This window comes from Xenopus laevis, chromosome 8L, assembly GCF_017654675.1.
Source record: "Xenopus laevis strain J_2021 chromosome 8L, Xenopus_laevis_v10.1, whole genome shotgun sequence".
Taxonomy (NCBI): Eukaryota; Metazoa; Chordata; class Amphibia; order Anura; family Pipidae; genus Xenopus; species Xenopus laevis.
Window position 1 is genome coordinate 34,350,545 of NC_054385.1, and position 27,833 is coordinate 34,378,377.

Genomic DNA, 27,833 nt, shown 5'->3' on the forward strand with positions numbered 1-27,833 from the left:
TTCGAGACACAAAAACACAGTTTAGATAAGGAGAAATATTTTCAAACTTTCATAACCTGCCAAATTTTGTAAAATAAACATGGTAATTAGGGGGTGTGGCCACAGAAAGGGGTGTGGTCAAAAAATTGCTGCACTACGTGCGGAAATTTTTTTTGTCCCTCTTTTTACTTCCAAAATGTTGGGAGGTATGTTGCCACCTGGCTGGTAAAATATGATGTTATTAATAGGGAAAAAAGATAAATATATAGGAAGGCCAGTATTTTTTTAAACCCTACTGGAATTGTGACCATGCAGACCAACTGCATAACATCATTTAAATGCCTGTACTGCTTGGAATTAGGGTTGCCACCTAAAATACCGGCCTTCCTATATATTTATCTTTTTTCCCTATTAATAACATTAGGATCAGCCATCATTTTTACCAGCCAGGCCGGTAAAATACCGGCCAGGTTGCAACCTTACTTGGAATATGTTGCCTTAAATTCTGTGGGCTGTGGCCATTCACCTTGGGACTGGGGTTGATGGGTTCGGCATTGGTGGCGGGCCCCTGTTTTCCATTCCAACACTGCACTCTACCTTGATTTGACTAAAAGATACGTTAACTCTCACTACTAAAAAATATTTTACCCAAATTTCTCCAAAACATGCAATTTTAGATAGATCAGGGGCTTCAGGGGGATCAGGGGTTGCCACCTGGCTGGTATTTTACCTGCCTGGCCGGTACAAATGATGGCTGATCCTAATGTTATTAATAGGGAAAAAAATATATATATATATAGGAAGGCCGGTATTTTTTTCCAGAAAAGGTGGCAACCCTACAGGGGGCACATTTGCAAGGATCACCAAAGTAGCTGCGTTTGTAATTATTTACCTCAGAACCCTTTTCCATGATGTGTTTCTGGTTATTTTGTTCACCTCTGTATCAGAAGCAACAAGACACAATACCAGTAATACTCCTCATTCCAAACAGGTAGACACAACATCATTTTAATTTTCTGTGAATTTTTTCACTGCTTTCATCATTTTTATTGTTGCTCTGCGACTGCAACTCCTTATATGTAAGGACCTGGCAAACACCAGAGATACCAGACAGCTTTTTACCTGCTCTAAAGAAATGTTTCATCGTTATCAGCTTGTTGTGGGAGAACAACATGTGACTGATTGCTACAAGTTCTGGACATGGGCAGTTGAATAATAATACAAGACATAATAAAATCATTGGGAAATGCAGCCAGTGGCAGATCAAATGACTGGTCAGTTTCAAGGAAAGCCGTTGGCAGTAAAAGTGAGATGTGGGATTGTGGTATTTGCAGCTTTGGCCACTTGCTTGTATATGCCCAAGTCCAACTTTAGATTCAGGCCCTGGATATCCAGCACTTGCTGTTAAATATTAAAAATGAGAGTTAGTTTCTCACTGTTTTGCCTTGCTTGTGTCTCTGTATAAACTGCTACTTCTCCTTTTCTTCTCTGTGTGTCTGCTGTACTTTGCCCCACTTATACTGCCAACTTCCCATTTTGCAGTAACACTTGCGAAGCTTCCTTTACATTACTATCTGCCACCCTATATTTGTCTTCCCTAAATCTTCATTATTCAACTCTCCCAACCCCAAGTCCTGCAGTATGTCATGTACTTGTGCTATATCAGAAAATCCACTGGATGACCCACAAGCAGCTTGCTTAGGGAGTCTGGTGGCTAGGGTGCAAAATCCTATATATGCTACAAGAAACAGACCATGGCTCTTCCTTCTCAGTGCTTGGATGGCCAGGCCTGGCAATCTGTGGATTCTGGCAAATGGCAAGGGGCTGATGGAAGATGCCATGGGCAGTCACTATTTAGTGGCAGGTTCTGGGCTGAGAATTAAAATAGGCCCTGGCATTTTAGGTACACAGAGGCCCAAACAGCCCGCACCAGCCCACTAAATAATGACTTTCTATGGCACCTTATAGCAGCCCCTCTGGCATTTGCCAGAACCCACAGATTGCCAATCCGGGCCTGTTTAGTGGGCTGGTGGGCAATGTTCCCTTTAAGTTGTGCGTTCATGCGCACGCACACAATGAGGCCAGAGTACACAACCAATTGTGGTGTGCACAAAGAATTTTGTGTGAAAATTACAAAATTCTGTATTAATTCTGACCTGTGAACACAGTTTTTAAAAACTGAGCACACAAGTTTAAATTGGGCGCACAAAAGTATTTTTTTGCACACAGACGAGAAGGAATTAAAGGGAACATTGCTGGGGGGGGGGGCTGTTTGGGCCTCTGTGTACTTGAAATGCCAGGGCCTATTTTAAATCTCAGTCCAGACCTGTGGATGGCGAATACCTGCAATAAAGTCAATCTTGGAAATGTGGAAAGATAATTTTCTATAGTATGTGAGAGCTATTTTATTCACACATATGGAATTGGGATACCAGCGCAGCTATAGCACACATCATAACAACAATAGTAGTTGTTGGCAAGCTGTGGATTCTGTTCTGGCAAAGATGCCATAGAAAATAACTACAGGTATGGTATGGGATCTTTCCATAATTTGGTTCTCCATAACTTAAAATTTTACTTATATATCAGTTAAACATTAATTAAATCCAATAGGATTGTTTTGCAATCCAATAAAGTTTAATTATATCTTAGTTGGGATCAAGTATCAGGTACTGTCTTCTTATTACAGAAAAGAGCAAATATTTTTCAAAAATTAGAAATAGTCTATGGGAAATGGCCTTCCCAAAATTCTGAGCTTTCTGGATAACGGGCTTCCGGATAACAGATCCTTTACCTGTATTTATTGAGCCTTTGTGTACTTGAAAGGCCAAGGCCTCAGTCTGGAGCTGAACAATAGTACAGGCATGGGACCTACTATTTGTAATGCTCAGGACCTGTGGTTTTCTAGATAACGGATCTTTATGTAATTTGGCTCTTCATACCTTAAATCTACTAGAAAATAAAATAAACATAAAATAAACCCAATAGCCTGGTTTTGCTTCCAATAAGGATACATTATATCTTGGTTTGGCTCAAGTACAAGGTACTGTTTTATTACTACAGAGAAAAATAAAAAAATATATTATTTGGATAAAATGAAGTCTATGGGAGATGGCCATTCCATAATTCAGAGCTTTCAGGATAACGGGTTTCCCAGATAACAGATTCCATGCCTGTATTGACAGAACACTATACACTCTTTGCCGCGTCTGAAGTGGTGGACATCTCTCTGCAAAGCGAGGAAAGGTACAGAGCAGCAGGAATGATGCAGCTATGCAGAATATGTGCACTTCTGTAGCTTTAGGGAATATAATACATTCCCCACTGTATAAGTGTTTGGCATTCCACTAAAGAACTCTCCCAAGTTCACACCAGTTTCACTGATGAGTGCATTAGTTGTGCATTTATATAAATGTATATATTTTTTTAACTTTAGGCACATGCATGAATGCCTTTCATCTTCCAGTATTTAAAGTGTCCTTCATTTTTTATTTGCACTTGTTCACCCTTCTTCCAGGAAAATTTAAGCACATTTCTAAAGTGCAGTTTGCAAGCCCCTCTTACCAGCTGTAGTTACCCTCAATGATTCACTTGTATGGCTGCTTACGCACACCAATCTGAAGTTGAATACTGCTTTAAATTGCTAGGCATTCTGAAATGAACCAAGTGTAGAAAGAGCTGAAAGTTACATAACTGTCAAGAAGGCATTGCCTTAAAGGAGAACTAAAGCCCAACTAAAGAAGTAGCAAGAAATGTTGTACATTATGTTTTGGGCTTCTGTACCAGCCCAAGGCAACCACAGCCCTTTAGCAGGGAAGATCTGTGTCTCCAAAGATGCCCCAGTAGCTCCCCATCTTCTTTTCTACTGATTCACTGCACATGCTCTGTGCTGCTGTCACTTACTGAGCTTAAGGACTGACTCAAAATATACAGTACACATAGAATATAAAATGTCACAATATAAGGGTGATTAGTAATTAAAACGGCATAGAAACCAGTGCAACTAGCATCAGAATTTAATAATCAGCTTTGTAGCATCAGCTAATATTAAAAGCCAGACTAATTTTCGGCTGGATAATTTGCGACAACCCCTAAGCTTAGCTTCTCAACAGCTCAGCATGTGAGTGTCACAGACACTTTCCAAGATGGTGACCCCCTATGACAAGTTTGAAGTCCTGGATCATTGCTGCTATTGACAAGCTGGAACATTAGACTGGTGCAATAAGTGCAGTTTATAAAATATGGCATTTTGACCATATACATTTTTAGGGTTTAGTTCTCCTTTAATAAGAGTCCACTCAGACACACACTGCTGCTAATTTGTCCTTAATAAAAGCCACGAGAGCAACATAACCCCCACCCCCATCAGCACACAGGGAAAAAAATAAATATGGAGGCAAAAAGTGATAGGCGAACATTTTATTTAGTGAGACACAGCTGTGTTCATATAGTAGATACTCAGTAAGATTCACACCTACTTGGATAACAGCTATGAAGAGGTAATATGGGGCAGATACGCATTATAAGACATCCAGAGAGTATTCAAGTGAAGAGAACATTTTCACCATAAGTTATCCATTGTCAACATTTTTTTTTTTTTTGCTGTTTTTTTTTTTACAATCCAGAAATTTGCAATAACAATACAACGGACAGGTCAGAGGTGCTGCCCCGGAACAGGGAACAGACCTTTGTATACAAAGAAACAGCAAAGTGGCATGACCAGGATGCAGCACAGGAGCAACACATGAGCCAAAGATAGAGGGGGTGCAGGGACTGGTACAAGCAATAAAGCCTAGTGCAAAGGTACACTGTTATCTATGTTAGCAGAGACAAATCCTCATATGGCTAGGGAATGTTTCCTGTTATAAACAGAGCTTTGCAGGAACTTTACCCACAGGAAACAAGTAATATCTTTATGATTACTACAGATTACCTGTAGGCAGGAGATCCATGTCTGAACCTTGTCGTTCCTACAGTTACAGCAAACATGGTTTATAAAGACCCAGCTAAATATATAACCAGTTACAGGCACTGTGTAGGAAAGGTAAGTAGAAATATGCTATGGGTTTGGCAGGCCCTTAACAGCAGGACTAACTAGTGAAATATTTGCTCAGCTGCCATGTAAAATAAATACACGCCATAAAAGTGCTTGATACACCAGCAGTGGCAGGGCTACTACTCCCAGCACCCTGGGATTTGGGAATTTGCAACAGCTTGACTGCAGAGGTTGCCTAATGCATTAAATGGATTTTCCTGTCTTTTAAAGGAGGAGAGGTTCCAAAGCCTGGCGCATCCTGTAAATATGGCTGCATCCTGGTGCATTCACAAGAACAAATGAGAACGGCAGCACACATTTTCTGGCAAGTTTGTCACACTGAAAGAATTGATAGGGCAGGCAGAGCGCCCACAGTGCAAGAAATAAAAACTATACATACATAACATTCTCATTCTCGGACCGTACACAACACCATGCAGTTTGAGTGAGATGAAGGGGGGTCAGTGTCTTTTTTTTTTCTTTTTCCTGGGAGTTACCCAAACCCCGGTTAAGATGATGGAGCACACACTGCATCCACACACTGGGAATCTAAGAGATAAATAGAGACGCTTTGCTTTCCTTTCTGATGCTTTAGGATGGTGGCCAGAATTTCTTGTGCTGGCCAAAAGGAATTATAGGATGTTAGCATGAGCAGCCGCTCTCAGTCACTGGCTGCTCGGGTGGCTTTTCCAGCTTGATGTCAATCACTGAGAAAGAGACGGCAGTTAAGGAAAGCATAGTTATTATACAGGCCTAACACCTCATTCCACTACCTCAAACAATCCACAGATATTACTGGATTGAATATTATAAACCAGCCCTCATATATAATAAAAGGCACTAAGTTTGCCAAGTAACAGTAACCCATAGAAACCAATAAGATGTTTGCTTTTAAACAGGTGACCAGTAAATGCTACCTGCCGATTGGATACTATGGGGTACTGTTTCTGTGCAAACTTAATGCCTTTTATTACATAACCCCCTAAGGCTAGGGCCAGACGGGGCAGAAATCCACAAGGCGATTTCAGCACCTACCAAGAGCATTATCCTCCTTCATTCTGCAAATTTCAGTGAAGAAACGAGAGACTTTGCATTTTGCTCAGGAATCTGCCAACTGTGTTGGCACTAGAGCCGGCACAAGGGTTCCGGACTCAAATGAAGGAAGTTACGGTTTGTGGTATAGGCTGTAATTGCTCTGCGGATTTCAGTCCCATCCAGCCCTAGCCTACATGTGCATCTTGATGGTGGGTGTGTAGCAGGTCTGGACTGAGAATTAAAATAGGCCCTGGCATTTCACATACACGGAGGCCCAATCAGCCCACACAGAGGCCCAAACAGCCTCCACCAGCCCACTTAATAGTGACTTTCTATGGGGCCTTATAGCAGCCCCTCTGGCATTTGCCAGAACCCACAGATGCTCTGCATGTTGTTCTGCAACTCCTTTGTTATTGCGTCCAGTGGCCTCAAAGCAGGTGTTTATTTTTGAATTTCTGACTTGGAGGCATGATTTAGTTACATAAAAATCAGATGCACTGCCAAACAAAGCCTCTTGTAGGCTACCAGTCCACAGAGGCTACCAAATGGCCAATAACAGCCCTTATTTGTCCCTGGGACCTTTTGGTCATGCTTGTGTTGCTCCCCAACTCTTTTTACAGTTGAATGTGGCTCAGTGGGTAAAAAAAGGTGGGGATCCCTGCCCTAGAGGGACAGCCAGTGTATCATCAAATGTAATTACATATTTTAAAGGGCTAGCTTACTTTTATCTTAACTGTTAGTTTGTTGTAGACATCTGCAATTGCTGTTCATTTTTTTTTTTTTTTTGATAAGCAGCTCTGCCTTTTGGATTCCAGCAGTTATTTGGTAGCCAAGATCTAATTTACCCTAGCAACCAGGCAGGGTTTGAATGAAAGACTGGGTAATGAACAGGAAGGGACCTGAATAAGAGAACTAATAACAATACAATTGTAGCATTTAAGAGCAATAGTTGTTTTTTTTTGGTCAGTGACCCAGATTTAAAAGCTAAAAGGCAAATTATTTTAGAACTACCACAAAAAAAAAAAAAAACTATTCAAAAGTGGCAAAAAAATAAATAAAAGACATTCTATAACAGGAGTGCCCATACTTTACTAATGTGAGGTCTAATTTTAGTGATGCTGTCCCATTGCGATCTACATCCATGAAAGCATTATTAGCATTCTGTTCCATGGAAAATATCACTTAAATATTGATTTATGAGGAAATATATATATTGTTATAATTAAACATCTATATCTTATGTAATCTTAACATTATATCTGAATGAAAAGCATAGAACAAGAGGGTGACAAGCTGTTGACAGTCTCCTGAGATCTACTGATCACTTGCTAAAGGTCTACTAGTAGATCCCGATCTACATTTTGGACACCCCAATTCTATAACATACTAAAAAGAACCCGTAGAAGACATAGTGCAAGAATTGACTGCTTGGGCTTATTATAACTTAGGGGAAGTTTCATATAAGTGAAGCTGTACATTAAACCTTGTAGCTCGAGAGTGCATATGGATCTTGTTTTTTTTTTCAAAACACATCATTTAATAGTGCTGCTCCAGCAGATTTTTCTATATTTAATTTTGAAATCTGACATGGGGACATATTGTCAGTTTCCCAGCTGCTTCCAGTCATGTGACTTGTGCTCTGATAAACTTCAGTCACTCTTTACTGCTGTACTGCAAGTTGGAGAGATATCATCTCCCCCAGCAGCCTATCAACAGAACATTGGAAAGGGAACGAGAATGCAACTCCCCAACACAAGATAACAGCTGCCTGGTAGATCTAAGAACAAAACTCAATAGAAAAAGCCAGGTCCCACTGTCACATTCAATTACATTGAATAGGAGAAACAACAGCCTGCCAGAAAGCAGTTCCATCCTAAAGTGCTGGCTCTTTTAGAAAGCACATGACCAGGCAAAATGACCTGAGATGGCTGCCTACACACCAATATTACAACTTGAAAAAAAATACACTTGCTGGTTCAGGAATTAAATTGTATATTGTAGAGTGAATTATTTGCAGTCTAATTTAGAAATAAAAAATACATCATGACAGAATCCCTTTAATTACATCATCAATGCCATTAATTAGATCAATAATACTGTGGGACAACCAAATGTTGTGGTTATTTGCAAAATATTTGGAACATGATATGGTGGAAGTACAGAATAAACAAGAGACACTGAACCCCACATGTCTGGAACATGCAGATGACTGTGTGATGATATCTTGTGAGGTACATGAAACTGACCAAAGAACTACCCAAGAACCTTGCTTTAGAACATATTCAAGTATATGGAAGAATCAATCACATATAATTTTTCTAATTTACGCTATGAACTATGCTTTGGCATATACAGTATAGGAAGTCTGAACTTATCCACTGTTTTTATTGTCTATAATGGCCAGTCCTTGCCTTCCTTGTGTCCACTGTCCACAGCCATTTAGGTCAAATGGTTAGATCTGACAATTCATAAATATTGCATTCTGGAACACTCTTTTTGTAGTTTGAACCTTTAATGCAAATACATTCACTGGCCAGGAGAGGGAGCAGCTGCTCCATCATACATGTTCTAGCTGACTTTACCAATGCTGCGCCATAAAGCAGGCTAACTGAGCCAATAGGAAGTAACTTCATTGACAGGGCTTATGCCACCAACAGGAAACTGTATAGAAACCAAAATTCAAAATGAGTGCATCCTGATTACTTTCAGCAAGGCACACTTAGCATAGTTTTATTTGTAAGGATAACCAGCTCTGCTTCACCAATAAAATATAAATTGAATCTCACTCGGGCATTATCAGGCCTCCCTAATGATGTAGCAATCCCAGATTTGGCAGAATTAGAAGCAAGATTTGTCTGAATTTAAGTGTCTAGCCTAACCAAATCCAAACCCTTACAACCAAGTGACTATTATATCCCCCCCCCCCGAGATTGAGCAATATACTTAGATTGTAAGCACTACATGACAAGGACCTCCTTCCTGTTGTCTCTGACACTTAGCTCTTCATTTTTAATGCAACTGTACTAAATACATAGTAAGTTAGGTTTAAAAAAAAAAAAGACATCCATCAAGTTCAACCTTAACTCTGTATATAACCTGCCTAACGGCTAGTTTTATTCTTTTTGTTTACTATTTTAATGACCCTGTTACTATTGATTAATTGTTCATCTGTACGGTGCTGCACACATAAGTAGCACTACATAACTGAAAATCTACAAACATACATATGCAGTTAGGATTTGGACTGATATTGAGCGAAACCCTTGTAGAAGATTTGATACTCAGGCCGAAAAAAGTATCCCCACCCTAAACTGACCTACCTGCAGGGAAGTTGGATCTTCTTTAGATTATACGTCTTTTACTTCTTGCACATCGGTTTGGCACCATTGTTCCAGCCTTTATCTTTCTAACTTATCATCAGCAGTATATGTTTTATGTTATGTTTTATAGTTCCTATACTGTTCTCTCTGAGTGGTGATAAATATAACTGCCTGTGGGCCAGAGCCTTTATCTTTATTGTACATCACATTCTGATCCCTGTCCTGATGTTCTGGTTATCTCCCTTTGCAGTAGTTAAAGGATACTGTCTTCTTTGCTCTTCTCAGGTGTACTGTCCATGCCAGGTAATGCAGCAGCCACACGGCGGAACAGCTAGAAATGTAACAAGCTTACAATTAAATCAGAACTTTGTTCCCCTACCCAAAAAAGGACCAGAGTACAGGACCATGTTTCTTTACGTAGCTGGTAAAAATTTCCTTCAGGGACAGATTTCATCTGTAGAAATTATGGCAGCCATGAGATGAATAGGCTACAAGCAAATTACTCAAAGAAATCTGTGCACGAGTCTACCATAAAGGGATATCAACATGTTTTCAATAATTCAGCAGTGTCATCACTAGGGCCGTTATATTTTCAGGACTACAGACTCCCCAGACTTCTAAAATGACACTATATAGGTGTTCACACTTCTTCAGGTTGCAGAAAATTCGAAGGAAGGAATACGGTGTAACCCACCTTGCTAAACTATGAGTGGCATCATCTCTTATAAAGTCAAAGGAATACTCCTGGTCAAGCGTAACATACAAAGCTAAATTCGCTACCCTCTATCCTCCTGAAACAGAGTACAGACACTACTTTGTAATTTTTTTTAGCTACTTTGTAGGTATAAAAGTATTACCTGCTTGACATTGTAGCCTGTCTTGGCGCTGGTCTCAATAAACATTACACTCAGCTCCTTGGCTCTCTGTTCCCCTTCCTCAGTTGTGATCTGTCTGCATGCAGGATAATATAAAGAAATACAAACAGGAAGGAGGAAAGAAATAATTGAAGGAAGATCAATAGATAGGATGCACTCAATTCTTTTCTTTTAGTATACACTGCAGTAGTCAGATGGGATAAGAACTGATGTGGACATGTGGAGACAACTGATGTTTCTGTTGTGGGTTTCAGTGATAGAATGGTTTACATGATGTTGTATGAGCTACTGCAATAAAACTTTCCACATTTAAGATTTTCTGGCAGGGGGGGGTTACATCAGGGATCTTAAAGTAACAGTTGAGGGTAACAATAAAAACTGGGTAAATAAATAGGCTGTGCAAAATAAAAATGTATCTAATATAGTTAGTTAGCCAAAAATGTAATGTATAAAGGCTGGAGTGACTGGGTGTGCAACATAATAGCCAGAACTAGTGATGTGCAGGTCAGGTTTTAAAAAGCGGCAGGGTGATAAGGCGTGCGTCTATAAACAAAGGAAGCCGGAAGACCGACAGTGCAAGGTGGTGGGCTGGAAGAGCAAAAAGAAGAGCTCAACCCGGACCAGCCCGCCACCAGAGGTGCTAGGTTGGCCAAAACCCGCACATCCAGCAGGTATCGAGCCGGCCCGCACATCACTAGCCAGAACACTGCTTCCTGCTCTCGAACTCGGAGTTACAGTGACTTGAAGAGGGGGCCACATGGAACATAACTGTTCAGTGAGTTTGCATTTGATCCTCAGCATTCAGCTCAGACTCAAAAGCAACAGTTATGACTCATGTGCCCCCCCCCCCCTCAAGTCACTGATTGGTTACTGCCTTGTAACCAATTAGAGGAAACCAAGAGAGCTGAAAAGCAGGAAGTAGTGTTCTGGCTATTATGTTACACATCCAGTCATTAGATTTTTGGCTAACTATACTGAAAACATTTTTTTATTTTGCACAGCCTTTTTTTGCACAGTTTTTATTTTTATACTGAACAATTTCTTTAACTGTAACCATCAAAGGCTGTAGTGTCCTGCAACTTCAATAGAAACTGGCTCAGTGAAGCCACACTGTAATTGGCACAAGGCATATGTATAGGCAAGTAAACGTTTAGGTCCCCATAGGGAAGCTGTATTTTTGGTTTAGGCATCATAATTAATCTTTCATTGAGTACTTTTTACTTTGCTCATTACTGATGCGCAGGTCGACGTGCAACCTGCGGGCTTGCATCGAATGCATGGAGCCAACCTGATGTCCTCTGAGGAGATATATATATATATATATATATATATATATATATATATATATATATATATATATATATATATATATATATTTTTTTTTTTTTTTTTTTTTGAAGTTTTTCTTTTACCTTCACCTAACTCAAACGATCAATACTGTTCATAGGATTAAAAGCCTGAGCAGTAACTGTAAGAGAATATGTTCTCCAAGCCTGCTATTACCCACTGTTTGTTGACAATACAATGCTAATTTGCTAAATAGAAATATCCATTTAATTGCACTACAAATGCAATGCTTTACCTCTAAATAAAATGTTGCTCTTATTTATAATATAAGGTGCTTACTGAGACCTTTGGGACATTTTCGTACACATGGTCTCTGTGGGGCTGCCGATTGTTATTAACCTCACAGTGATTATAACTGCACAGCTGAGACCCAGGGCTGGTGATCCTGAAAACTGCACCAGCCTAGGGTAGTATGCGGAGAGCAGTACATCAGCTCTTCTTCACATGTGCACCTGACTTAAGGCCACAGAGTTGGTCAAAGAACAGGAGAAATATTGTGCTCCTACAGGGCAGCATTCCACAAACAGGAGCACAGGCCCAGGATCTCAGTTAAGCAATTATACACCTGGGGCTGCTAAACATTTGGCACATCCCAGTGATTATGTCTTTCCTTCTCCTTGTATAGTTTCAGTGCACAATACACTGTGTGCTGTTGTTAATAGCCTATAAGAGCAAGTAACGTACCTGTGTGACAATAAATCCTGCTTTAGCATTCGTTTCAATAAACAAGACAGTCCGTTCCTGAGCTGCCTCTTGCTCTCTGTACAGAAACCTGTCTATAGCAATGGAATAAAACCAAATAAACTCAAAGAAAATGGAAAGCAAATTAAACATGGGGGATGAAAGAAACTGAATATCAACTGAAAAAAGTCAACAGAAGGAGGAATCTGGAAAACAATCTGAGAAAGAAAATGATGCCAGGTGTGTACCCTACAGTTCCCAAGGGCCACCAGCACCCACATTATTTCATGTGCTGTGCAAAGTTAAGCTGCACTGGATGCATGCATCAAATATCTGCTGGCAAAATGGGATCTACCATACTCAACCACTGCAAGTCCTTGAAATATCCACAGGATTATAGGGCTTTATTGGATGTATGAACAGTCATTATGAGTGCATAGTTAATCCCATCGCACAATGGACTTCTGCTAACAAAATGGTCTAAACAGAAAAGGGGGGAGATAATATAGATGGAGTAGTTTTGGTTTCCTTGTCTAGCTCAAGAATTAACACAAACTACAGATTTCTCGAGATTAAAGGGGAACTATCATGAAAATGAAAATTCTACATACCGGTAAACTCCAGCATACTGAAATAAGAAACTTTCTAAATATACAATAAATTAAATATTCTGCACTGTTTCTGAAATAATCACGTTTTTCTTCACTATTCCTTTCTCATTATCTGTTTCTCTTCATTCTCTCTCCACGCAGGAGTTGGGTGCCAGATAGTCATTAACAGTGAGATCCAATACATCATGGGGGGCTCATTTTGCCTAGAAGATGTATGGGGTATGGCCACACAAGCAGATTCGGGGAGATTATAGTCGCCAGACGACAAATCTCCTCTTCTTCGTGGCAACTAATCTCCCCGATCTGCCTTCCGTCGGCTAAAATGAAAATCGCCTGGGGGCAGGCACACGGAGCGCTTCGTTTTCCAAAGTCGCCCGTAATTGCCTCACGAGAAAACTTTGTGTGCCTGCCCCCAGCGATTTTAATTTTAGCCGTCAGAAGGCAGATTTTGAGGCCACAAAGAAGAGGAGGAGATTTGTCACCCAGCGGCTAATCTCCCCGTGTGGCCAGACCCTTAGAGCTCACTCTATTAAAATCATGTCTCACTACATGCAGGATTTATGCAAAAGCCAGTTATTTTGTTAGATTTTGTTTGTACTTGAATCGGTTATTTGAGTGAGCTCTAAAACATCTGCTAGGAAAGGAAGATATATAGATCTAACTGTCAATGTATATCCGAAATCCAATTCCTGCATCTACCCAATATCAAGCAAACAATCTTGATATCAATCATGCGAGCAATAGAACTGTAGCCTCATATAGGATTAGCAAATACCTACAGCAAGTATTTATCTCAAGGAGTTCTGATTTGCTAAGCTTTTGGTTTGCTGGGGGCACTTGGGCACTGGAGACCTGCTGAGCAAAGCAAATGTACTGCTGCACGGTAACATATGTAAATGCTAATGAAATGTATACCATGTAAGGGAGGTACAAAATGCCAAACTAAAATATGATGGGCAAAATAATGGTAAAACAAAGAAATGTATAAACTAACCTATGAGGAGGAAAAAACATCAGGAAAAAGAGGCGAGACTACATGTTCTCAGAAACATTGATCATTAAACAATACCCATTATCCAACTTCACCACTGTAAGGGAAAAAAGTAATATTAACAGCAGAAGCACCGTTGAACCCAAAGAAGATCTGGAACTGGAGCAGTTAAAATATCCGACACTTATTCTGTAGATAACTAAAAATCCTGGTGCCTGGCACAGTTCTATTTCATTTTATACTGGAGCACAAAGACAGACATTTTCTATATTTCACAGGTTTGTATATACACCAACCAGATCCTCTGGGTCATCAGTGGCCCTCACATTACACTGCCTTTACCTCTTATCTGCCAGATCGGTTTTGTTCCCCACAAGCATTATGATTACGTCACTTCCTCTCTCAGTCCGCACATCATCTATCCATTTGGATGTTTGCTGGAAAGAGTTCAGGTCTGGTAGAAGATAGAGAGTTCATTAAGGATGAATGGAGGCATGGGCTGAATAAAGGACAAACTTATTTGGCTAAGAATAATGTCTTTAATAATAAAGAAAAAAATGTAAGAAAAGCTCCTGTCCCTTAAAACAAGATTAGCTGTATAACATTACTCTTTTATATTTATATAGCACCCACCAGAGAAATTATATATAATTCACATCAGTCCCTGCCCCAATGGCGCTTACAATCTAAAGTCCCGATCACATTCACTATGGTCATCATTATATTTAAAAGGTTACATAAAAAAGGTTTTAAGTATAGAGAAAAGCCAGGGCATGAGCAAGTACAGCAGCCACTGATCTGTATGACTGACTAAGTTAATAGTACTGAGGCGACAGAGGCCATAATTCATTTTACTGTTATTTTCCATCAAGCATAAGTGGATTTCACATACAGCAGCTATTTTGTACTGAACAAATCTCGCTAGATCATTCAGAATAAGGACACAAGGTAATGTTGTTTGGCACATATTAAACAAAAGGCTATGGATGAAAGAGGCCACCTAACACAATGCCCGAGGCATGATTTAGCAATGTGTGCAGAGAGAGCAAGAAAGCAACTCAGGCCGCCGTACAATTCTAACCATCGCAGGCAATAAATGAAAGAATGTCCTGTTTGCCCTGGCTTAAAATGTGCCATTAGCTCTATATTTAATTGCACTGAATGCAGCATAAACAAGAGTGTTTGCACCAGTGCATTTGAGGGATGCACAACAGATAAATGTTGTTACAAGGGGTATAATTGTTGTCACAAATTTAAGTACCATCAGTTCGGTTTTAAAATAGCGGTATTTTGTGTCTGAGGCCTGCTACATCTAAGAAAAGTCTGGTACACGGGGCTTTTGTCTGCTGCTTTATTAAACAGCGCAGAACTCACGAAACCAAGTTTATTGCAATTTTGTCTGCTGCTGCCTCAAGGTGAGACACTGGCAGACAAAACATCCCTCCCACCTGTGATCATTTCAGGTACTGAAGAACGAAAGTGGTGTCCACGGGCAGAACTAGAGTGCAATGGAAGTGGGAGGGAGCAACCCGAGGTACACACCTCTTCTGCCTTCTCGAACTTCAGCCCTGTGCATCAGCAAGTGGTGCGCAGGGAGGGGGAGGAGCAGGACCGTTGGTGGTGCAAGTTACCAATCCCATAATGGCAAGGGGCTTAATTTGGGAGCTTACGTCATTTTTGGCCAATTCTGGTTCTGTCTGAAGTGCGAGCAACAGTGACAGGTTAACTCAAGCACCAACATACAGAAGGAGTCTTCTAGTGCCATCACTTTTGCATTCCCTAGTGCAGGCGTCCCCAACCTTTTTAACCCGTGAGCCACATTCAAATGTAAAACAAGTTGGGGAGCAACACAAGCATGAAAAAGTCCCCTGGGGTGCCAAATAAGTGCTGTGATTGGCTATTTGGTAGCCCCTATGTGGACTGGCAGCCTACAAGAAGCTCTCCCTGGCACTATACTTAGTTTTTATGCAATTAAAATTAGCTTTCAAGCTTAAAATTCAAAAATAAGCACCTGCTTTGAGGACACCGAGAGCAACTTGGAGAGCAACATGTTGCTCACGAGCTACTGGTTGGGGATTACTGCCCTAGTGTGTGTGGTTTTGAGATAAAGAACGCTGCCCCCCCCCCAATTTCCCAGGTACCCTATCCAAGAAAATGGAATCAGCGGGAGGTGCTTTTCAGCCAGTTAGCCAAATATTTTTGAAGTCAACATACAATTTTTACCAATGTTCAGTAGTTTTTATATAAAACCTTTTCATTTTTTTAGGGTATTAGTGGTCCTTTTATATGGGACAGTTGAATAATTTCCCCAGTGCCTTAGTTAAGACCACTAGCATTCCTTAAAGGCCAAGGCAACCTAAAAATATACCCATTCTCATTTTAAAGGCCAGCAAAAACATTTGTTTTTTTCCTGCTGCACAGAAAAGCACTCCAGTATTGGCACATCTATTCTACTATATGTACTATATGGGCTGACTTCATACCTTTATTTCTGATGCCCTCCTACCCACACCCTGGGTTTAAAACATGTAGATTGCTCCGTACCACAGAACTGCACATGCTAATTAAACCCCCCCCCCCAAATTGCAAAATTTCTAACTGTACTTACCCAAGTGCATTGGCCTCCTATTGCCCTCCAAACTCAAAATTTTGCAGTGAAAATAGTTATTCTCCCTGTGTCACAGCCAGGGATTTATATTGATCTTTATGGCTTTCATCTTGGTCACATTAATTTCCGGAAATAAAGCAACCAAGATTGTGGTACTGCAGAAAGAAAAAGCATGGGAGTTGAACTCACTTGTGATGTCGTACACCACTACTGCAATGGTTGAATCCCGAATGTAGCTGGGGATCAAACTGCGGAAACGTTCCTGCCCAGCGGTGTCCCAGAGCTGCAGCCGCACCTGCTGGTACCAGGCCGAAAAGAGCAAAAAACAAATAAAAAGAAACTCTCAAAATTACTATAAGAACAAAACCCACAGACTTCAACATTGTCACCAATACTTAATTAAGGAAAACATACAGATTAGCAAGTCCCTTGATGGATTGGGGATAAAAGGTCATGCTCCTTACAGGAGTAAAGAAACTACTGGCTAAAATTTCCAACCCACTTAGTACGTTAGAAAACAGGAAGGGACAGAAACCAAATGAATTGTTTAAAAAAAGAAATATACTCTTTAGATAATCACATTTACATGTCCTTGCTGACTGCACAAAACACAGGGAGTGACTACCCCCATCACACAGTACAGGAGGTAAGAGAGAAGCTATAATAGCAGATATAACGTTACAGGGGATGTTCAACTTAAAATTAACTTTCAGTATGATGTAGACAACTCTATTCTATGCAAATCTGTGGTTGCTCTTTATTTTTCATTGTGGTTTTTTAACACTTTAAACATTTTGTCTGCAGTAACTATCCTGATGTGGACGATTTATCTGGTTGCTAAGGTGTTACTCTATTAACCATGCAGTGGTTAAAATGACAAAAAAAAGGGGGTCTGAACAGAAAGACTAGGAAGACAACAATAAAAATGTGTCCTCAGAACTAATCTGCTGTCTGGTTTCTAGGGACTTCCTACACTTCTAACCATATAGCATCTTAAAAATATAATGTACTGTTACCCTTCATTGGAATATAGTTTCTATATTTGGAATATAGTTTCTATAGGTGTCATTGGGGGAGCCATTTAAATTGAAGTATGGCTGGAGGGCTCATGTTTATGTCAAAAAAACAGATTAGTAGTGTGGAATACAGTGGCTTTAGTACTTAATCAGGAACAAAAATGGAGGTCAAATATGTCATTCATGGCTCTCTGGATTGAATAAAGGAAACCTCTCACACAATAGGACATTTAAGTAATGGAAGGTGAATTTTTCAGGATTTTGGCTTTTCATTCAACCCTTTCAAGAGCCTATAATAGGCACAAGTTTACACAGCAGATAAAGGACTGTAGAACACAGCAGCTTTAGTATTAATCAGTGGTTTAACTGGACCCTCTTTACTACCTGTTGTTTTATTCTGTATAGTATGACTGCCTGGACTGACAATCTGGATATTCTGGAAAATGTTAGAGGGGTTTGCTGTGAGATGCTACAGACCATCATTTTTCATTGGGCCTACTGGGCACTGGTCAGGCCTATGTGTACATGAAATCCCATGGCCTATTTTGCATCTCAGTCTGGATATAACATGTACTCTGTATGTTCCGACTCCCTTTTATTAATGCCTGTAATAACAGGAAAGAAATCATCGGACGGCTTTGGGAAAAAACATTTCTGTATGTGTAAAGCCTCCAACTCAATGAAAAAAATGAGCATCTAACTGTTTTATCTTCTACTATTGCCTTCTACTATTGTAATGACTACAGGTCTGGCAGTGAGATCCTTTCACCAACTCACCGTGCGGTCTTCCAGATACATAGTCTTAGAGAGGAAATCTATTCCAATGGTAGCCTGTAAAGAACAAAGACAGAGGATTAAAGTTCCCCCAGCTTCCTGTTTTAACAGGAAAACAAAACCATAACCGATCAAATGTATTTTTTCCTTTCTTATTAAAAAGTAGGCAAAAACTGATTTAGAGGTGCACAATGTCTGCTCAGCTGCAAAATGAGCCAACTTTCTCTGAACTCCATGATAGGGGCAAAGGCACACTTCACGCAACTGCTTCTGCAAAAATCTTTGATTTTTTCTTTTTATAGCGAGATCTCAATAGCAAACATTTCAGGGACAAGCCCCATCATCAAGGTCTCTTCCATAACTACTCTGGCATATGCCAGACATATTGCAAAACATGTTGTCAAGACCTCTGAAACAGCCCCATAAATTTAAGTGTAGAAAATCTTACAAAAACTCACATTAGCTCTGGGATGCATTAGATTACTTTGGATGCTTTAGCACCATTGTTTTTAGTAGCCTGAATACAGAACCCTCGAAGCAGCCACCATATAATTTAAAGCTCAAGTAAAGATAAATTCACAGGGGATGCAAATTGTTAAGCAGCACCCAGTGATTCTAATGCAGAATCACAGACTTCTCTTCTCCTACTTGTTACTTTATTCTCAGCACCACAATGCTAAACACTTCTGGTGCCCAAGCATCCGCTACACTGCACTGGACATGTGTATACACATTACAGAAATGATTCGTTGCTTTCTGTACTAAAAATAGTGCAGAGGATTCTGGGGGCAATAAAAGAATATGGTGGCGTGGCATGCCATAGAGAAAAAAAAGGAGCCTAGACTGGAGTGCCAGCCTAGAGTCTGCCTAACAATTGGGGAATGCCTAACAAACCCTCAGTGATTCCACCTTTCCTTGTACAGGTATGAGACCTGTTATCCAGAATGCTCGGGATCTGGGGGTTTTCGGATAACAGATCTTTCCGCAATGTGGATCTTCATACCTAAAAGGAGAATTCAACCTATAATAAAAAAAAAAACCCACTCCCCTACCCTGGGTAGACCTCCCTCCCCCCCCCAGCCTACCTGCTTCCCGGGCAAATGTCCATAATTTTTTACTCACCCCTCCGTGCAGTAATCTTCGTGTCTTTTTCAGTGCATGCGCAGTTGGAGTAAATTTCCGGGCCCGAACAACTTCCGCATGCGCAGAAAGTCAAGAAAATTTCGGCTCATGTTCACTTTTTCGGACCGGAAATTTACTCCAACTGCGCATGCACTGAAAATGCAGTCAAGACACGAAGATTACTGCACGGAGGGGTGAGTAAAAAATTATGGGCATTTGCCGGGGGGGGCAGGTAGGCTGGGGGGAGGGGGGGGTCTACCCAGGGTACAGGGGAGGGGTTTTTTTTTGTATTACAGGTTAAATTCTCCTATAAGTGTACTAGAAAATCATTTAAACATTAAATAAACCCAATATGCTTCCAATAAGGATTAATTATATCTTAGTTAGAATTTGTATTATATGGATAAAATGGAGTCTATGGGAGACAGCCTTTCTGTAATTCAAGGCTTTCTGGGCATACCTGTACTTAAAAGCCTAGCCCCCAATTTTTAAAAATGATGATGGGGACAGAATGCAGCAGTATACAGAAATTACAATTTGTGGATAATCTGGCATTAGATCCCCAAGAAACCACCCCATCTCTTCTGGCTATGGACCACTGGGGATTACCACTTCCTGAGTGACGGGACTTCTACTTTATAAATTCTATATTTATAAATGCAAACATCTTAATAAGGATTAAGGAATAATCTAAACAAGTGTTTTAGGTAGTATCTATGTAAATGTATTTAATCGATTATATTACAACTGGGCAAAAAAGATGCACGTGGCTGGTAATTATATAAACCATTCATTACGTGAGCTTGTCTCAATCCACCACCATATCAGAAGTCGAACATACAACTGGTGTGTAATCCGTGAGGATGCTAAGAACATCATGCAATGCATAATCCGTAGGCTGGATTAATCTTTTAATTAGAGCTTTTTAAAGATATTGTCATTCAGTCAAAGGTCAGCGTTTCAGACGCTCACCTGGTACGTGTTGTCGAAGCTGTCGTACATAAAGCGGGTGATGAGAGACGTCTTACCAACTGTGGGAGAAGAGGAGAGAGGGGGGAAGTTAGGTTGTGTCATTCTTTAAGCCATCAGTGTAAACCCCTTAAACAGGGATTCCCTTTTCTAAATCTAAATGTAGATAGAGGAATGATGCGGCAGGTTTTCCCAGTGCTTGCCTATGTAAGACTGAACACTGTATGCCAGGCACTGTGTGTCTGTAGATGTTACAAAAGGTGGCCATAAACACAAAAAATCTGGTCCGCCAATCCCTACCAAAATGCTAGGCAAAAATGTAATGTAATAGTCAGAACACTACTTCCTGCTTTTCAGCTCTCTTAGTTTCCACTGATTGGTTACCAGGCAGTAACCAATCAGTGACTTGAGGGAGGGCCACATGGGTTTTGAATCTGAGCTGCATGCTGAGGATCAATTGCAAACTCACTGAACAGTTATATTCCATGAGGGCCCCCCTTCAAGTCACTGGCTAACTCTGAGTTAGAGAGCTGAAAAGCAGGAAGTTGTGTTCTGTCTGTTATGTTAGACACCCACTCGCTCCAGCCTTTATAGATTCAATTTTTTGTTTTTTTGTAAAGCCCATTACAATAAATACTGCTAGACAATTTGCTATCATAGTTTTGTATCACATCCGTATTTTGCTTGGCAGCTTTCAGGCATAGACAGCCGCTTTGAACTCACAATGGAAGATGAATAGTTTGAGGGGCACGCAGAGATAGATAATAAAAAAAGCAATAACAATAAAATAGAATCCGCACAATGATTCTGTCTGTGGTTGCTTAGCTCAGTGCCCTTGACAACCAGCTGCAGGATGGAAAGAGGCAGAACAAGAATGCCATGCATTCAAAAACCAGACAATTAAAAAAAAATTGAAAAGAGAACTCCCAAAATGCCACAACTCTTTATTAAATCTTAGATGATGCAGGTTGATGCAGCCCAGCAATATTTGGGGATCCATGAATAAGGAACCATGATCTATAACTAGGGATGCACTGAATAGTTAGAATTCGGCCGAATCCCCGAAACTTTTGTGAAAGATTCTGCTGAATCCCGAACCAAATCCTAATTTACATATTAGGGTAGGGAAAGGATTTTTTTACGACGTCACGTGATTTTCCTCCCTGCCCCTCATTTGCATATGCAAATTAAGAGTTGGATTCAGTTCGGCCAGGCACAAGTGCCGAATCCGAATCCTGATGCATCCCTATCTATAACATTCTAGAAAAAAAAAAACTGAATATGATTTAAATACTCCAGCTACAATGGTTTAAAAAAAAAATGTGACAAACACAAGCAAAGAAAATCTGCAGCAAATTAGCAGAATTGTGGGAAATTTGCCAGCAAAGAAGTGGCTAGAGGCCCTTCAGAATGAAAGTAAAATAACTTTTTTCTAATACTAAACTACTTATTACCCTATAATGCAGACACAGATAGAGTGCTTTTTATCATTTTCATCAGTGTCTGCCCCAGTGGAGCTTGCAATCTAAATAGACTGTAATGTGTGTGGTAGGGAACTTCTACAGTAGCAAGTTAAAATGCCTGTATGTTTTAGCAGTGAGAAATACAGACGGAAAACATGCAGATGGTGCCCAGATCGGAACCAAATGCTTATGCTGCCCCAAGATGGAACAAATAAAGGTGAATTTTATTTAAGAATTTGGAGTGCTGTCTGTGGAGAGAAATCAGATCGGAACCAAACTCAGCACTCCAGTGCTGCAGGTCATGATTTCATTTCTAACCTGGAGATATGAACTTGGTATATTGCTTTACTTTTTTTTTTATAAAAATTAAATGTTTAAGGTACTTTAACCCTTTGGGTGCTCTTCAACCTGCCATGTGCACATTTGAATGAAAGAGCAGATAGGAAATGGAGACTCTACAGCACTGGTCCTTTTATACCAGGGCCATAGATTCAACAATCCGTGGCAATAAAAGGTTTAAAAAAATGCACGTGCAGAGACACGGCATTAATCCAATCAGAGAATGACACTGACCGGATGAGATGGCCAGAAGCTTTCCCCTCAGATACTCTGTGACCTTTTAGCCCTGACTAATAAAGCTCAGACAGTAATCGGCTTACCGAAAAATCACATGGATTTGAGGGGGGAAAAAAAGTTGTCAATTTAATAAACTCAAGTCATTGTTTTACAAATGTAGATAATTAGAAGCAGCCAGAAGGGCGATCTAGTAAAAGTGTGCATTGGTAATGCTTGTCACCGCCTCAAGATCTAACCAAAATATTTCTGCATCTTTCTCCAAAGCTGTTCTTGCGTCTGTATCTGGTTATAAAAAGTGACCATACATGGGCAATTTAAGATGCCAATTTGGGCCATTTAGATTTTAGACCAGCTTATCTGCCCATGTTTGAGGCCCTCCAATGGGCCCACAAGACTGATACATGTCTGAAAATCAGCCAGAAGTTATTAAGACAGGTTTGAGTTTCCCGTCAGATTGAAATCCACATCTGTGCATTGATACGGCCCCCACTGGCCCCCCTCCCTGCCTCCCCCTTGCTAAGTGTTACCCCAGAATTGTGTCCTCTGTAGGATTACTGACTGCACATGCAGAGTGAGCGCAGTGGAGCTCACAGGCACCATCTTCTTCTCTTAGGTAATCTTCGGGTCTTCTTCATTCCCTTTGGCAATTTCCGTCACTTCCAGCGCATTCACAGTTGTCGCGAAATGGCGTTCACTTTACGAAGCTAACCGAAGAGAAGAAGATGGCTCCTGTGAGCTCTGCTGCGCTCACTCTGCATGTGCGGTCGTTAATCCTACAGGGGACACAATTCTGTGGTAACACTTAGCAGGGGGAGGTAGGGAGGGGAGCCAGTGGGGATTTATCACAGTGGGGGTTTAGTTCTCCTTTAAATCGAAAAGCCAGCTTAAGAGTATAGCAAGTTAGAATGAATCAATAGAATCCATTGAAGGGTTGAATTTGATGGACTTTGCAATCTTCTATATCACAGAAATAAAGTTCTTGCCCAAAAAATGTGAAGTCCCAATGTGAGGCTCACCAATAGCAGGGTTAGCTGGAATGAATAATGTTCCATATGTAGGTAAAATAATTATTTAAAGGTATGATCAGCTTGGAAGGGAGAATTTTACTTGTATTTACTCCCATATTGCTTGCCCAAACCAACACACCAAAGACTCCAAAAAACATAAAGAATAAAAATTGCAATGTAGAGGGAAGGATAAATATATCGCAGGATAAATTATAACTGCTTTGCAACCCTTTCGGATTTTAATGAATTTCTGCATTGGAATTACATCTCACGTGTACACATATTTGCACTACATGACCTTACATTTGTCTGCCAGCCTCCCTTCCCGAGAGGACATGGATGTCATTATGCTGATTTAACATGCTAATTAGCAGCCATAGATCGTATGGACTGTGTATTATATGAGACAGTTGCCATCTCTTTGTAGGTATCTTTCTTTCCGGCCAAATATACTTGCTTTTACGGAGGCATGAAATCAATGTAAAAACTCCAAGAACATCAATCAGCACGTGAGCCTGTATCACACTATAGGGAGTTCGATGTACATTAGCCTTAAGCTGGCCATAGACGCAAAGATCCTTGATTCATACGATTTTCGGACCATGTGTGGAGAGTACCGACATTTTTCGTCCGGCTGAGATCGGTCGTTTGGTCGATTGGACAGGTTAGAAAATTTCTGTCGGCTGCAGATAATAGGAAACTGTCACTAGCTTTGTAGGACATAACTATCGTACGATTGCGGTCAGGGGCAGAACATTGGCTGATCTGTTCATTAACTACTTTATTTGATCTGAATGGTAAGACTTTGATCTGAATTGTTAGTGGCAGGTCAGGAGATGGGGAAATCTGATAGCTCAAGGATTCGAACGATCGGATCTTTGCATCTATGGCCAGCTTTTGTCGGGCCGTGCATTGTACATTAGATATAGAATCATGCGCAATTCAATAGAGTGACATTCCTGTTCCACTCCTCAATATTATGTCTGTTTATTTCACTAAATACTATTCTGGAATAATATTTATATATTACTGCACACAACAGCCAAAAAATCAGCAAAGGGTTGCAATGGCATTTGGACTCTTTAGTCCTACCTCAACAAAGAGGGTCCATTTACCTTGGAAACAGCAACTGTTTGCATCTTGACTTTTTGCAAACAAGGTGCAAAACTGCACATTGGGGTACATTGAAGTAACTTACCTACAAAGATCCCTGATACTGCTTGCCCTAAACCAGTCCCCAACCAGTGGCTTGCGAGCAACATGTTACTCACCACCCCTTGGATGTTGCTCCCAGTGGCCTCAAAGCAGGTGATTATTTTTAAATCCTGGTTTTGGCTGCATAAAAACCATGTGTACTTAATGTACTAATGCATATACAGATTCTGGAGCAACAGCACACCAATTAGATGAGCAAATCCTGAGCCTGCAAAGTGGCTAAGCAGTGTAGAGGACCTTATGCTCTAAAACAAATGTGCTGTTTAAATATAGATCTGCAATGAACAATAATGGAGAAGAGACAAATACAAACGGCATTTAGTGTTTTAGCAATTCATGCCGCCCAGAGAAACAAAAATGCACGGTTTAATCTGTACGATTTAATATTTTTTTCCCCCTTTATATTAAATGTATGAAAATTCCAGTCACGTTGATTGGATGAAAGATAATCAACAGTTGTATCTGACATCCATAAGCGACTAAAACACCCGAGGGTCCCATTTCCATGTGATTTTCTTTATAGTCTAATGTTACCTCGACATAAACACCACTTAAAGGGACACTATATCTTGCTTTTTATCCTCCCTCTGTATGCATCAAACATATATATTAAGAGATTAATGCACATTTCTTTGATCTGCCTTGCTTTTATGAAGGTATAAAGGCCTCTGGTTGCAAGTTTAGCCTTAAATAATTCACAACTGCTCTCAGGCCATAACATTCCTCATCTCATCCCTCAGCATAACAATCCTTCTGAAGAAGTGCGTATGGCCTAGCAACCAGTGGGTGGAGCCTGACACTAACAGCATGACCAGCAGCACTTGAAAAGCCAAAGCATAGCTATAGGAGCAGCTGCCAAATACTGCTTAAATAGCCTGTACAGTGAGATCCCACAAAACAACAGGGGTGTAGCTGTTCATTGCACGAAGATCATTTAGAATAGACACTCATTTAAAAACATGGTAGGCAACATGGGTAAAAAAAATGAAATCAGACCCGTCAGTTGTCCTTTTGTTTGTCGGCCGTCACCCATATTTATAGTATAAAATAGATTTACATGTACTAAAAGGGCGCAAAGGTCAATAAGGTATACAAATGACTGTTTCCCATGATTAAAATAATTCAAAAGGCTGTTGCCCATATGACAGTGATCGCAAGCCATTTGTTTTGGTTTCCCCTGTATGCCAATCTGTTTATTTATCCCTGACAAACCTAAGGATTATTACTCAGTGATCCATAAATAATAAGACAATACTTTACACCTAAACTCAAATCGGGTTCTAACCCGTCTATAGACACCCCAATAAACACCATGTCATCCTTAATATTCCGGGAGTTCACTTGCAGCCATTAGAGTGAACCTTAAGTTCAGTAATCAGCAGCTTTAGTTCTCCGCCCCCAAAACCTTCCAATACATATAAATAATAAATATATAATAATAATAATAATAATAAATATGGTTTTGAAGCTATTTTTTTTAAGGAAAAAGCAGAGTTTGCTTATCCCTTTAGGTTCTGACTCTTGAAACAGTGTGGCCAAAGTCAGCCCTTCCTTCCCAGGCTTCTGCTACATTATTTCAGGAGTCAAAACCAGCAGTGCGCAGCATATCTATGTAGCCAAAAGTCCTTCACCGGCAAGTACGGTTTAAAGATATTTGCAAATGCCTATTTGAAAGAAGCTTAGAATTAGATGACATCATCAGGATGGCCACTGCCTTTAAATTGACATGGTGCAAATGAAAGTCACTGCATCCCCTTTAATCAGAGTGTATATTTTTAAAGGCCTAGTAGCCACCATGTAAACTCAGCAGCCCCTCAATCTGTAGTGATGGCAGAGCAGCAAGGCCCATCCCAGTTGTATATCATATAGGCACACACCTAACCATTCCAGTATACATAGCATAGGATATATTTGCAGCATGTTCATTGTAAGAATAAATACACCCCCCCCTTCTATATAAACTGCTCCATTTTGCCACATCCCCACCAGCAGGAACATTACATGTATATGTATAAACCAGATATATATAAGGGAGGGTTATGTTGATGGAATATTCCGACACACAGCATCCTCCCCCATCCCACACAAATGGATTGAACCCTCCTGTCCCCCCAGGTTCTGACCGCTCTGCTCCCCCAGGAAGACCAGCTTGAATTTCCGCAGCGGATTCCCGAACTCTCCGCCGCCTGCAGAGCTCATGATGATTAAGCGTCAGATCACCGAGCTGGAGAAAAAAAAATCCAACCGGAACCGCGGCGCGCACACACACAATCTAATAGGAACGCGCCGTGTCAGGGTAAAAAAAAAAAAGAAAAAAGCTCGAGCACGTGAGAGGGAGGGGCAGTGCGCGCGGTCGCTTTCCGCCATGTTGGTACACCTAAAAGGATGCGAGAACGAATGTAAAAAAAAAAATGCTTCAGTGAGGGGGAAATAAAAGTTTTAAGTTGTATGTTGAAAAGTATAAATACGATACTAAAAAAATGTACGTTTTACTATGATGTCCTTTGAGTACCTGATTTAGCGCCCCCTTAATCTTTTTCAGTGGCGGACTAGAGATAGGCTACTTTACATATCAGGTCTAGACTGAGAATCAAAATAGGCCCTGGCATTCCAAGTACACAGAGAGGCCCAAACAGGCCCCGACTAACCCACTAAATAGTGACTGTTTATGGCAATTTACAGCAGCCCCTCTGGCGTTTGCCAGAACCCACAGATTGCCAGTCTGGTCCTGCTACTAGGGTTGCCACCTTCTCCGGAAAAAAATACCGGCCTTCCTATATATTTATCATTTTTCCCTATTAGTAACATTGGGATCAGCCATCATTTTTACCGGCCAGGCCAGTAAAATACAGGTCAGGTGGCAATCCTACCTGTTACTTATGAGATAAGTGTCTGGCGCCCCTAGGGTTGCCACCCTTTTTACTGGCCTGGCCGGTAAAAATAATGGTTGATACCAAAGTTATTAATAGGAAAAAAAGATAAATATATAGGAAGGCCGGTATTTTTTTCCAGAAAAGGTGGCAATCCTAGGCACCCCCCAAGCTTTGCGCCCTAGGCAAGTGCCTCTTCTGCCTTCCCCTAATTCTGGCCCTAAACGCAGACTATTGCCAGAAATTATAACAAGCCTTTTCAATCTTGCACACTTTGTGTCCATACACATTTTTTCACTGTAAAATGAATCCTCACATTTTACACAGTAGCGTAATATC

General features: G+C 40.5%; 1 protein-coding gene across 2 annotated transcripts; it reads right to left on the bottom strand.

Annotated features, from left to right (window-relative positions):
- Window positions 1-4,383: 4,383 nt before the first annotated feature.
- LOC108698313 (ras-related protein Rab-6B) lies at window positions 4,384-26,887 on the bottom strand. 2 transcript variants are annotated; one of them, XM_018229709.2, is made up of 8 exons: window positions 26,748-26,887; window positions 20,367-20,425; window positions 18,276-18,329; window positions 16,672-16,777; window positions 14,217-14,328; window positions 10,227-10,320; window positions 9,634-9,700; window positions 4,384-5,721 (listed from the first exon to the last, which is right to left on the bottom strand). In XM_018229709.2, the coding sequence occupies exons 1-8, from the start codon at window positions 26,821-26,823 to the stop codon at window positions 5,657-5,659; spliced, it is 633 nt and encodes a 210-aa protein (XP_018085198.1). In that variant the 5' UTR covers window positions 26,824-26,887; the 3' UTR covers window positions 4,384-5,656. The 2 variants fall into 2 exon arrangements, with proteins under 2 accessions (XP_018085198.1, XP_018085197.1); XM_018229708.2 differs by having other exon boundaries at window positions 16,672-16,780.
- Window positions 26,888-27,833: the final 946 nt, after the last annotated feature.

Coding starts and splice junctions, on each gene's coding strand:
- LOC108698313 (XM_018229708.2), bottom strand. CDS start 26,823: ATGAGCTCTGCAGGCGGCGGAGAGTTCGGGAATCCGCTGCGGAAATTC. Junction 16,781..18,275: donor TGTATCTGGAAGACCGCACG/GTGAGTTGGTGA, acceptor GCCTGGTACCAG/CAGGTGCGGCTGCAGCTCTG. Junction 14,329..16,671: donor AGTGGTGTACGACATCACAA/GTGAGTTCAACT, acceptor ATCTTCTACCAG/ACCTGAACTCTTTCCAGCAA.